The sequence below is a fragment of the Monoraphidium neglectum genome, assembly GCF_000611645.1.
Source record: "Monoraphidium neglectum strain SAG 48.87 unplaced genomic scaffold scaffold00098, whole genome shotgun sequence".
NCBI lineage: Eukaryota > Viridiplantae > Chlorophyta > Chlorophyceae > Sphaeropleales > Selenastraceae > Monoraphidium > Monoraphidium neglectum.
Window position 1 is genome coordinate 1 of NW_014013530.1, and position 12,496 is coordinate 12,496.

Here is a 12,496-nt window from a genome sequence, read left to right on the forward strand (position 1 = left end):
TGATCAAAGCATCAGGGCACCCCGCCTGTTGCCTGGCCAGCAGCAGTAAGCTAAATTGTTTCGGGTTAAGACGGCTTCAAATCTGCATAACGGTATCACCACCACATCAGCACTGATCGCAGCGCTGCGTGAAAGTGCAGCACTGGCTCCTGCGTGAGTCTGTAGCTTCGAGAAGCAGGTGAATAGTGAATTCACGCATTACATGCTACAAAAAGCGGAGGGTCCGGACCTGCACCTCTTTGCTGAGCGGGCGGGCGCGCGCGATGTTCTGGCGCAGCAGACCTCACACACGGATAAACGCACCCCCGTTCGCCACGTGGATCGGAAGAATGTGCAGGAGAGTCACGTGTGAAAAGTGCGCCAAGCCAACATGTGCGGAGCAGCATGAGGGCACAGGGTGCTGGGGCATGCAAATCCAGGCGGGCGGTTACAATGAGCGCTTGCTGGAATCCCACGACACATTGCCATCCTGGCCTGCAAGCAGTTGGCTGCGCGCCTTGCAGCAGCCCGCACCTCATCCGGCATCCGTGCCTATGGTATGACCACACTATGCAGGGGCAGGATGTGGCATGCATGTCGATATGGTGGGTACAGTGAGGGGGATTTGCATGCCAGCCAACCTTGAGTCAGCATCACCGCCGGCGCGCTGCTAGTGTGGACGTCCAGCAATACGATCTGCCCGTTGTCTTTCTGGCACCTTCAAGGCTCACAGAGGTGGTGGGTGTACACAGGGTCCTATCACAAGCACGGCAGCCGGCCGGTCTGCGCGTCAACATCAGCATGCAGCGAGTGGGCACCACATACGCTTGCACACTCGCAGGCCTTGGGGGGCGTACCAATTGATGACAGGTGCTCGTGCAAGCCGCGCACGCAGGCTGAGCAGAACGCGGCGTCTGGTGAGGTCAAGGCTGTAAATGGTTGAGTGGCTTCAGTCGTGTATGCTTTGCCTTGGACTTTGCCTTGGCATGCCGTCGGCCCAGGCCTGAACAACCTGCCAATCGCCAACTGCAGGTGGGCGTGGCAGCACGTGTGCTGTGAGCTAAGCGGCCACGTGCCTCATGTATTTGCAGAAACGTGTGTGTGCATGTGGTGGATGTGCCTCTGTGTGTGAGCATCTGCCCGAGTGTGTTCCTGTTCAACAAGGGTTGTAATAACCATTCTGAATGGTATCATGGAGGGAGTGACGGCACATTGGCCTCGCCCTGTTGCAAACATGTGAGCAGATTTGCTGGTTTCTTACTCTCAAGGAGGTTGCCCAAAATGTGGCACAATTCTATTAGCATAATGATCCACCAATCAAGTGACAATGCATCACCTTGAACGCTACTAGGGGCCTGACGTCAGAAAAAACCCCAGATACCTTCAGGCGGGAGCAGGCCAAACTTGATACCAAAGCTAAGGTCGATCACCCAAAGTGCAGCAACACATGATAATAACCAGGGGAACCATGCCATGTGGCCCGCCCGGTAGTGGCGCGGGGGCTTTCGCGACAGGACCACCCCAGCCAGACGGTTGCAGAACGAGTCAACCGGCGTGGCTTTGGCATAACTGGTTCCAAGGAACACGCTTTGGGACATAGCGCGTGCGAGCCGAGGGAATGCGTGGTACAGACTGCTGGGCGGTAAATCATGATTATCGTCGCCAATGTGTGTCTGGATGTACCTGTGGCGCTCACAACGGATTTGGGACAAGTTGGGTAGGAAGTGGGTACACAGTTTGCGGTCTTTCTTGCACTTGAGGCCTCAACAACCCCCCGACAGCACCTTCTCTTTCATGCACAGCACCAAGCGTGCTTGCAACAGATGCGGGAGTGCAAAAAAACCCTCAGCTTTAGACTGCATCCTCAGACCCAGCCAACCACCTACCCGGGTGCAACAAAGCAGACACGGATGCCGAAGGGGCAGAGCTCTAGTCGCAGGGCATCGCTGTAGGCACGCACAGCGTGCTTTGTAGCGGCGTAGTGGCCCATGGTTGGCAAAATGGAGTAGCCCAGCCCACTCCCAATGTTGAAGATTTTCCCAGACCTCTGTTCAATCTGCGGATGGTGGAATGAAGTTGCGTCCAAGAGAACCGCTTCATCTCACAGATCTACGGCATAATGCCTTGCGCCGTGCGCTGAAACTTGATAGGATTTCTGAGTACAGAATACCTTTGCCCCGACATGGCTGCACCAGTGGTCAAGCAACACACGCACACTACGTTTGCACACATACAATCGCATTGGGAAGCACACCAAACAGTCGTCAGCGTACCATGTGGGGGAGTACAGCTGCATTGACTGCCACGAGGCCCAGATAGTTGACGTCAAACAAGCTGCGCACCTCCTCCATGGCAAAGTCCACAAGCGGCTGCAGAAAGTGGGCCGTTGCAGGCAGCAGAGTGGCTTATGTAGCATTTGAAGCAGCCGTCTGAGGAGAGCCACGGCTGGCAGGGGCGATGTGTAAACACAATATGTTTCAAAGTGCAGGCACAGTGCCGCAGAGGTGGGTGTGATACGTGCCAGGCTCAGCATATCAATGTGCCTGGTTGCCTTTGTCAAAGGCACATGTCCTTGTCTTTAGCTTCTGTTCTATGCCCTTCCCACTGCATAAGGACCCAGAAGCATGCCAATCACTGCATTCTGTCAGCCGCATCACCTGCCCTTGTGCTCTTTGTTGAGGATTGGATACCGTATACTCAACTCCCAGACCTAGCAGGCTTGCATCGCTCGCATGAGCGCGCGCGTTCGCTCGTGCACGCGCTCGTGCTGGCACTGCCAGTGGCACTCTCACACACACACACACACACACACACACACACACACGCACACGCACACGCACGCGCACGCGCTCACACACACACACACACACACACACACACACACACACACGCACAGTCCCGTGCAACTGATTGAGTGCACGCACACGCACACACACATGCACGCAGGCACGCGCGCATTCGCAAATACAAATTCATGCACACCGGCGCACCATCACCTTTCGGATTGCTACCCCAGCATTGTTGACCACAACTGCCAAGGCAAAGAGGAGGAGGACAAGCATGACCTACAGCACTTGCGTGATAGAGGTCGCAAAGTTGAAGTGCTTTGTTGAAGGTGGGGCGACTTTGCTGTCAGGCCTCACCATCGATGCGCCCGGCCTCGGCCACAATGCGGTCCACCGCGGCGCAGACACTGGCCGGGTCCGTCACGTCCAGAGTCAGCAGCTGGCAGCCGAGCTCGCGAAGGCCGTCCATGGCCGCCGTCCGCCGCGCAGTTGCAAACACTAGGGCTCCTTGTGCAGCCAGCTGGGCGCCTAGTTGGGTGGTCAGGTTGGTGAGGGCCGGCTAGCTACGCATTGTGGCGGTGGTTATTGCTGGCGTCTCTTGAGGCCCGTATCATCGTCCTGAAAGCAGCCCTCATCGCCACCACCTAATGAATCAAAGACTCTTACACAGATGCCAGCCGATGCCACCTTGCGTGCAGCCTGTCACCATCACCACAGGCCGGTCTGCTGTCGCCGGCATCGTCATGTTTGCGCCGCAGCACAAACACACTGCTGCAGCAGCAATAAGGTGAGCGGCCAAGCTTGTATACGAGCTCTGATAGGCACTTTTGCGTTTTCCGTCCGTGAAATCTCGTGTGTTTCTACCCACGGAAAGCGGGGGCCGTTTGCAGTCAGACCTCCCGAGCGACTTGCGTTGTCTGTGTGGGTGCGACGAACAATAGCAAGTAAAAGTTGATTGCCTCAATCAAGGTATCATACGAGGTCGAGCAAGGCCCACACGATGTGTTTACAATTTGATGTGCACCCGGAGAACTTGTGCTGACAGGGATTTGCAACGAGATGCAATGCGGGGGCAGCGGAGGGGGGGAAAAGCTCGAATGAAGTTGGCGCCCCTGACATGATTGTGAGCCGCAAGAGTAGGAGAGATGAAGCCTTGCGAGCTGCCCAAATTAATCGTGACACCCCTGTGCGCCCCCCCCCCCCCTCTCCCACAGCATGCCTGCTGCGCCCTCATCAACACACCAGTCACCAGCCTGCCCAGCTGATGCAGTTCTGTGTCACTCTGTTTTCAACACCGAAGGATGCTTTTGATGGCACAAAGTATCGGTCCAAGGATGGTTTTTTGCAGACTACAACATTGACTTCCAGACGCCCATTCCTCGTTACAATTGTCTCCAGGACTTGCGGGCCAACCCTTGGCCGTGGCCTGCGCGATCAACGTCCAAGCCAACTTATGTCCACGTGAGGCAGTTGGTTCAAGGGTTGCCCTGCTTAAGGGCACAATAAACACGTGCAAGAATCTCGTTCAAGGTACACAAATGCGTCGTGCAGGCTTGCCAGCAGACAGGTATGAAAGGAAAGCATCCCAGGGGGCAAACGTGCAGAAAGGTATTGTTGGTATTTGCACATACAAACCGGAAACCTCCACTTCCCAAAACTGCTACATAGCTTAGGTCATTGCCTGTGTACAGTCAAACAGACTCGTAACCGCCCTGCAGTATAGTACACAGCTGCTTACCACACTCTGGTCGCCGCAGCTCTCCCAAAGCAAAAAAAGGGACACATGCAGCGAGGAAAGGGGTGCGCGCGACCTTCCTCCACATTGCCTACGCCCCTGGTACAACACGACCCTCAGAAGCGCGGGCAGGACATGGCCACTGCGGCGGGCGGCGCCCCAGCCTGCTTCCACGTGCCGCTGCACAGGTGCTCTTCAACAATGGCACCTAGGTGGCCCAGGAACCCCGCCCACTGCTCCTCACTCAGGCCAGACAGCACCTCGCTGGTACTGCGCGGCGGCGCCGCCACCACGGGCGGGGGGTACGTCACGCGCGCACCAAGCGCCCTGCGCGGTGACTGCGCGCGCATGGGTGCCTTGGGCGGGGGGCGCCGCATGAAGCCGTTGCCGGCATACACGGACCGTGCCACAGCCATGCTGCTCTCACCCACGTCCCTGCGCCGGTCAGCCATGCCGCTGATGCTTATGGCCGCAGAACCGGTGGCTCCCGAGCCGACAGAGTCGATGGACACTTGGCTGTAGGGAGACTGGGGGGCCGCTGCATCAGAGCGCGGCGGGTCGCTGCCAGCCACACTGCCCTCCCCTTCCGGCTCCAGGTCAAACATGAACAAGCCCAGGGCCTCCTCTCGGCGCGGGGCTGCGCTTTGCTGATAGTCACCATCTTGCTGCTGGTGCGGCTGCAAACCGCCGCACCCGCTGCCCGCCGCCGAGGGCGCCCGCACGCCGGACGGGCCGCCCTCCTTCCCCCCAGCACCGCAGCGCTCCTCCTCAGAAAGCTCCTCCTCCTCGTCGCCCTCGGGCAGGGCCAGCCCTGCCATGCTGCTGTCCAGGGACGCGCTGGCTGCCCCCAGCAGCACGGCTGTCTCCACTGCCTGGCGCGCCATGACGCAGGCGCGCTCGAGCTCGCTGGGGTTGCTGTCGTCGCCGTCCAGCGCGTCCAGAGGCCGCGACATGAGATGGCCCATTGACGCGAGGCTCAGGCCGGCCGCGGCACACCGCTGCAAAAACAGGGTGCCCACCTGCAGAGGAAGAAGGTTGGCAAAGGCCAGAGCTTGAGGGAGACGCACCCGATTGGGCCCCGGGGACCCGATAATCACGAGACTCCACGTGTGGCTCGGCATGCCAGCACTGCTTGCACGCGCAAGCCTACCCATGATCAAGCAGGTGCCAAACGCGTGACCACATCCTCCCATGCTTTGAGCAGCAAAATCTGACCTGCAGCACCCTCAGGCACTGTGGCCTGAGCATGGGCAGCTCTGAGCACAGGAGCTCTACGTCTGCCGCGGCATCCAGTGCCATGATGTAGTCCAGCTCGGCCTGCTCAAAAGGCAGCATAGCCTGGGGCCAGTGCAGCCACTCAAAGTAGGGCGGCTCCAGAGCCTCCGGCAGGCAGAAGCCATGGTCGATTGGCACGAGATCGTACGGCGCGACGCCGCCACCGCCGCCTGGCAAGCCGCCGCCAAACAGGCGACCACGCGCCTCCGACTCGGCGCCATCGCTGGGGTTGCAGCAGAGTATGTTTCCTGCGTGCCGGTCTGTGTTGAAGAGCCGGATCTGTGCAGGGGGAGCGAGCAGGAAACGTTGAGAGGGCGGACATAGCGCGTCAGCAACGGAGGCTGCAGCTGGGCGTCGGAGCTAGACTCAACCAAACAGACCGCCTGCCCGCCACAACAATAGCTGCGGTGTAGGGCAACCCATGCCCCGCCTTGTGCGATGGAGGCTCACGTCCAGGATGCCGATGCGGTGCACGTCCCTCCGGGCAAGGCGGCCGCTGCCCAGCTCGCTGGTGTCGGACACATGGCTCACAAACTCCTGCAGGGACCCCAGCTTGGGAGGCAGGCCGCAAGCAGGTAACGGCACCTCCCCCAGTGCGCCACCATCGTCGCACAAGCCGCCAGTGCTGCAGGCCGGCAGCTGATCCGTGAGGAGATGCTGCTGCTGTGCATAGTTGAAGTTGGGATGAGACGCACGCACCAGGGTGGTGTGCGGCACGCGTGCAAAATGGCCGTGGTCCAGCAGATAAGCCGCCACCTCACGCAGAGCCGCCTTGAGTGGCCGGGAGTGGGTGAAGGATGGATTGATGTCAGGTGGGTGGCGAGTGGGAGCATCACGAAACAGATGGCAACTATTAGTAAAGATGCTAAGCTCTTCTGCGATAGCTATGGCACTTCGATCGCCGAATTTGTGGATAGCATCATCACTGAGAGTGGAGGCTCGCCTGCCGATCAAACAGCACCAGAGCCCACGCCAGCCCCTGGCACCTCCAGGCCTGTGACCATTGCACAGCCAAGGGGCCCCTGTCACATAATGAACGTACCTCTCCAACGCGCACAGTGGGCTTCCAGCCCGCGTCCCCCAGGCAGCGGCCTATGTAGCCCTTGGGGTTGTTGGGGGCTAGGGGCTCCTCGTCGCAGGGCTTGAAGATGGCAACCTTGCGGCCCGCCTCGTTCAGGCAGGCGTATGACCCGCCCATGCCCTCCGCCATTCGCTGAGGCTCTTGGCATGCCTATAAAAGCATGTGATGTGTACAAGAGCAGCTGCACGTCATTGAGGGGGTTGAGCAGAAGCCGGGAGAGCGTTCCATGAAAAAGCAACTACCACATGCAAGCCATCACAACCAGGACACGCCGCCTCAACCTTCACACCAGGGCCCCACCTTGAGACCCCGAACAACTGATTTGAGAAGGCGCCTCACGCCGGGTGTCGCGTGCGCCGTGCAACACAGGTCCACCCTGGCCGCGCGTGGCCCAGCCTCCGCCGGCAGCACCGCCCCCAGCACCCCAGACCCGACAGTGGCCCTGGCGCGGGGTGATGTGGGGTCATGAGGTACCGCTCAGAGCACATGCAGTTCATTGAAGAAGATTACATGCAAGACCCCTGATTCTCTTGCCCCTGGTTTTGAGACACCACCCTCAACAGGGCCATGCACATGTTGCCAGGTCCTTGAGCGCACCCCAACAAGGCCTCAGACACTCCGCTCACTTGCTAGCCTCCAGCATGCCGCGCCACCCGAGGGTGTTGTCTGAAGATGGGACCCTTACCGCAAGCGCACCCCCTGCGGTGAGCGTGCTGGCTGTGCTGAGGCTGCTGCAGCTGCGCACCGAGTCGGCCTCCCTGTCCAGCAAGACACGCCCGCTACCCGCTTCATCCTGCCGCCGCTGCTGGTGATGGTGATGCTGCTGCTCTTCCTGCTGGCGCTGCTGCTGCTGTTTGAGCCTACTGTGCTCTGCTTGCCAATGCTGCTGCGATGGCTTGCCCCCAGAAGGGAGCGAGAACCCCCGCGTGGTGGTGAAGCCATACGTAGTCACAAACGGCGCTCCACTGTCGTTGCCGCCGCCAGCCCCAGGGCCACCCTGCAAGCCGAGGTTAGAGAAGTTGATATGGGAAACGTCAACATATTCATATTGCTGAACCCCAGTCCATGGCAAAGGCTTGTGCGGCTGCCGCATGCAACGCGTGCGCCAGCGCCCAGGTTGTGCATGTTGAAGCGCGTGCACCACCAGCGGGGCTTGCACAGCATGCGCTTGCCTGCATGGACAGAGGTGTCCCTGAGGTTATCGAGCACATGTGCGGTGTATCTGCGCGCGAATGGGTGTGTATGAGAAGAAATGCGTGATCTGCTGTCTTCGCTCATGGTCCTCCGTCCCGATGGCACCGTATGTAGCTACACAACACGCAGATTCAAACAACCTACTCTGCACGAAAGAAGCCGAGCACCACGGCTGGCCCTTTGTAGCCCTTTCCCTGTCGCCGAGCGACTACACTGGCACGGCCCTTCACAGCATATAATAGACTATGTGAGTTATTTCAGCTTGGCGACACCGCCCTTCCTCAGGTCTGTGGACCTCGTGCCGACCGCCCGTCCTCAAGAGGCTCCCGTGCAAAAACCAGATAAGTCACGACAAGCACGCACAAAAGAAGGTCGTATACAATGGTCATGCGGGCTGCACGTGGGCTTCTGCGACAGGCTCACACCGTGGCAGTGTGGCTTCAAAGCAGCAGTTGCTGCTTCGCCCCCATGCGCTGGCACAAGGGCACACGACGCCACATCTTAGGACGAGCCTAGCACTATCTTTATGCACGTGATTCATTGATTCATTCACGATTGACCCATTGCTCGTAATGGTGCAACCCGCTGCCTGGTCTTGCTGCTCATGCTATGCCAGCATGGCCACCCACGCTCTGACCTGGCAACTGAGGCCCGTGTCATGCAGAAGCGTTACACAGTGTACTAGCCAGTCTGCTGCAGGTCTCCCACGCGTCACACCGCATCTTCTCCGGCCCCACCGCCGCCGCCGCCGCCCTGCGCCTTGGCCCGCGCCTTCCAGCTCTCCACCACCGCGAGCAGCGAGTCAACCGCCTCTGTCGTCTTCAGCCGCAGCGCGTACGTCACCAGCGCACCCGCACTGCCCTCGCTGCTGCCACCCAGCTTGCCCTTGTCTTCATCAGCGGCAGCGCCCGCAGCCGCTACGCCCCGCCCGTCCGCAGCTGCCGCTGCGGCTGAGGTGTCGCCAGGTGCGGGCGCGGCATTGACAACAGCAAAGGTGACACCTTTCTGCGGCTGCGCCATGCGGCTGGTGGGCATGGTGGGGTAGAGCCGAGCATTGAGGATGAGGCGCTTGCTGGCACGCTCACGCATCACGGCGCGGCCTGCGCCACTCTCCGGGTCGCGGTTGATTCGGAACTCGCCGCGGCCACGCTCGTGCCAGGACCGAGCCTCCGCGTCAAATTCGAAAAGAGCACCGTCGGCTGGGGCGGGCCGGGAGGGGGTCGAGCATGTGCATGGATGCGTGTGAGGGACGGCTGTGAAGGGCATACATGCACACTGCTCTAGGAGAAACGTTGTTGTGAAATCATGCCGGTGTGCCTGTAGACCAGCCTCAAACTCTTGACGCAGCCTCAACGTCCCCCAACCCGCCAGCATCGCCCCACCAGCCGTCCTCAACTTCATGCCCAACCCCCCAACCCTACCTGTGTAGAGCATGACCTCGCTCTCCTCCCCAGTGACCTTGGGCACCTCCTCCAGCGTGACAACAGGCGCCACCTCGGGCCCGCCAAACACTTCCTCACCCTCGCCACCCTCCTTCGCATCCCCACCGTCCTCGCTCCGCTCCCCCTGGCCAGTGCCTGTGCCTTTGTCAGCGGCGCCGCTGCCAAAGCCGCCGCTCGCCCCCCCAAACGCTGGCTTAGAGCCGCCCGCAACACTGCCAGTGCCTGCAAAACCAAAAAGGCTGCCGCCTCCAGCTGCAGATCAGGAGCAATGGCAGGGGGTTTGCAGGGGTTGGCGGTCAAAAAGGCCGCGGGGGCATTGAGCTCCTACAGAGCAACACTGCTGTCTGTAAGCATGGAAGTGTGTCAACAGATGTAATTGACCACTGCAACACGTCATGAGTGCTCTGCCATCCGCAGAAAGGGCGGCAGCGCACCTGCCACGGCGCTGCCACCAAAGCCACCAAACCCGCTGCCTGTGGAGCCCGCAAAGCCGCCAAAACCTCCGCCGGCAAAGGAGCCAAAGCCGCTCCCACTGCCAAACACAGAGGGTGTGCCGCTGGGCGAGGTACCTGCCTGCAAACATGGAGTTGGCAAGAAGGGGCAGCGCGCAAGTGTGCAGAGATGCATACCTGCTTTCTTGAAGCAGTACGCACGGTTTCTTCAGTTGTGTCTTCATGCCATTGTTCAAGGTGCAGCCCGCAGCTCCAGGCGTTTTATGTCCGCATGAGAAGGCAGAGGGGTTCACAGCTGGCAGTACTGCGTTCCCATGGCGCCGCGAAGCGCCTGGCAGTCTCATTAGTCATCAAATTCCTTCCAAAATCCCAGCGCGCCCCATATCCCCGCCACCATACCGGCTTGCTTGCCTCCACAGCCTTGTCGGGCCCTGCAGCGGCCGTTGGTGCCGCATCCGTTGCGACGTTGGACACAGACTCGATCTCAGCGGGGGGCGCCTCCGCAACCTTGTCGAGGGCCTTGTCACTGCCGCCATTGTCCTGGAAGTAGGCGTTGCGGCGCGTGTGGTGTGTCTTTGGTCGGCAAAAGCTGCCGTTGCGTTAAGCTCTGCGAGGTTGGCCAAAGGTGCGTCTCCAGCACTCACCTGGACCCTGCCCATCAGCGCGCGAGAACCCCACCTTCATGACCGTCCCCGTCAATGATACACCCGCGAAAGGATTGGCGGCTGGAAGAGGGGCCACCGACGCCAGCGTTCGCCCAGCAAAAGGGTTGGCAGCCGCCACATCGCCGCCCACGGGCGCTGCTCCGGCTGCGGCTGATGCTTCAGGAGGCGCCTCAGGTTGGGGGCTGGGCGCCGCCCCCACCGGCCCGCGACGTGCCCGAATTATTTTGCGCTTCGACAGGGTCGCCTCGTCCGCCTTGCTGGACGTGCCCCAGTCTCCAGGTTCATGCCCCTGGGCAGAAAAGGGAACGAGGAAGCAGTGCGGCGACGCGCACTGATCTGCAGCGCAACCCAGCAGCGCCGTAACCTCGGGTACTGGCTGTGCAGGTTGAACATATCCAGCCTACGGTGCATTATGCAGCAATCGCGGTAGCTTCCAGCTCTGCACGCGTCCCCCGATGGGGCGAACACTCACTGGCCCTTCGTCGTCGTCTGCGTCGTCCTTCGTAAGCTGCTCGCCGGGCCGCCGCTTGCTGCTAGGCTGCAGGTGGTCTGTGGGGCGATCGGACATTCCGCTGTGCTTGTGCACCTACTGATCTGGATCAGATCTCGTGGTGTTCTCAATTTCTTGTGATTTTTGCGCGGTGTTATTGTGCATATGCATTGGGCAGGATGCAATTCGGTACGGTACCAACAACGCAAACCCCTTCGCTTCACGCCTTGGCATGTCGGCGGAGTGGCGCGAGTAATCGTGATGCGCCAACCGCACAGACTCGGTTGAAATTAAAGCAACAGCGGCCCCGCCGCGCCTCGCTGCAATCCATTTTGAATGTGGATTTTGTTGTGCCCGCGTCGGTGTTTGGCGGCTGCGGCACGCCGTGCCTAAGATTTGAGGTGCGCGATTCAGTGGTACGCCTGCCTGATGGAGAGGCCATCCCCGAATAGGGGCGCAACCGGGAGAGTTTGAAGTTCATTTGAGCCTTTCGTGTCTACAAACTTCTAATCTTGTCCTGGAAATCTCCGCCCGTTTGCATAGCTTCTGCCCCCGCTCATCACCCCGCCCCCACTTACCCGTCTTCCCGGCACGATCATTTCTGCTTTGTTGCAAGTGTCCTGGAGTGTAAGCCCGTTTCCGCTCCCCAATACAGTACGCTTCGTACCGCCTTTGCAATTCTCCAGCTCAAGCCCCAATCCGAGGTGCAATAATCTCAGCTTACACCAGCCTGGCGGGTCTGTCACCGGGCTTTTGGTGTTGCATGTTCAAAATGGGCCCTGCACTGGGACGCCTGGTTCCAAATGTTGAGTATCCTGGTGGACCCACCCACCATAACAATCCTGAAAAAGAGGGGCAGAGGACCCACCCACCATAACAATCCTGAAAAAGAGGAGGAGATCCGCTGCCAGGCCGTGACAGAATCACAGCCTCTGCCAATACCTTCATCTTGCACGGGGCAGGCGGCTGTGGTACAAACAGGTGGTGTCGACCATTGTGTGGGATGACAGCGCCATGACATTCTGGCCACCAGTGGTGGTACCTTGGACTTTGAGGACAAGTAGACCACTCTTGAATCAAGATGGTGGAGGAATGGATTACAGCCTCACCGGCGCGGGTGGTGCAGGCCAACTATCAGCCGCGGTCACCCACCGGGTAGGGAGAAGGCATTGTTATCGACGAGTCGGCAGACCTACTTGAATGGGTGGTGAACCAACCAGACGCCTGTTGCGGCAAGTCCCGTCTGGTCAAATCTGCAGTCCATGCGCTCTCATGTTCCCTGTTGGCAATGCTTGTGTGTGCCTACCAGGAAAGACCTCACAAGCAGGCGCCGACTCTGCAATCGCAAGGACCTGCGGTCAGGTAGCAAAGGCCTTTCCAGGGGCCGCTACGGCTAC

The 12,496-nt window shown here is 59.8% G+C and overlaps 3 protein-coding genes across 3 annotated transcripts; all 3 read right to left on the reverse strand.

Moving 5' to 3' along the window:
- Positions 1-2,951: 2,951 nt before the first annotated feature.
- On the reverse strand, positions 2,952-3,234 carry MNEG_1044 (hypothetical protein; the record flags this gene model as incomplete). The annotated part of the gene is made up of 2 exons (XM_014050468.1): positions 2,952-3,010; positions 3,123-3,234. The coding sequence occupies 2 exons, from the start codon at positions 3,232-3,234 to the stop codon at positions 2,952-2,954; spliced, it is 171 nt and encodes a 56-aa protein (XP_013905922.1).
- Positions 3,235-4,616: 1,382 nt separating this feature from the next.
- MNEG_1045 (hypothetical protein) lies at positions 4,617-6,985 on the reverse strand (the record flags this gene model as incomplete). Its single annotated transcript, XM_014050469.1, has 4 exons — positions 4,617-5,519; positions 5,716-6,054; positions 6,226-6,546; positions 6,818-6,985. The coding sequence occupies 4 exons, from the start codon at positions 6,983-6,985 to the stop codon at positions 4,617-4,619; spliced, it is 1,731 nt and encodes a 576-aa protein (XP_013905923.1).
- A 1,776-nt stretch (positions 6,986-8,761) lies between these two features.
- MNEG_1046 (Ran-binding protein 1 domain-containing protein/ RanBP1 domain-containing protein) lies at positions 8,762-11,177 on the reverse strand (the record flags this gene model as incomplete). Its single annotated transcript, XM_014050470.1, has 6 exons — positions 8,762-9,249; positions 9,472-9,744; positions 9,927-10,065; positions 10,344-10,484; positions 10,686-10,898; positions 11,082-11,177. 6 exons carry the CDS (start codon positions 11,175-11,177, stop codon positions 8,762-8,764), a joined length of 1,350 nt encoding a protein of 449 aa, XP_013905924.1.
- Between the last annotated feature and the right edge of the window lie 1,319 nt (positions 11,178-12,496).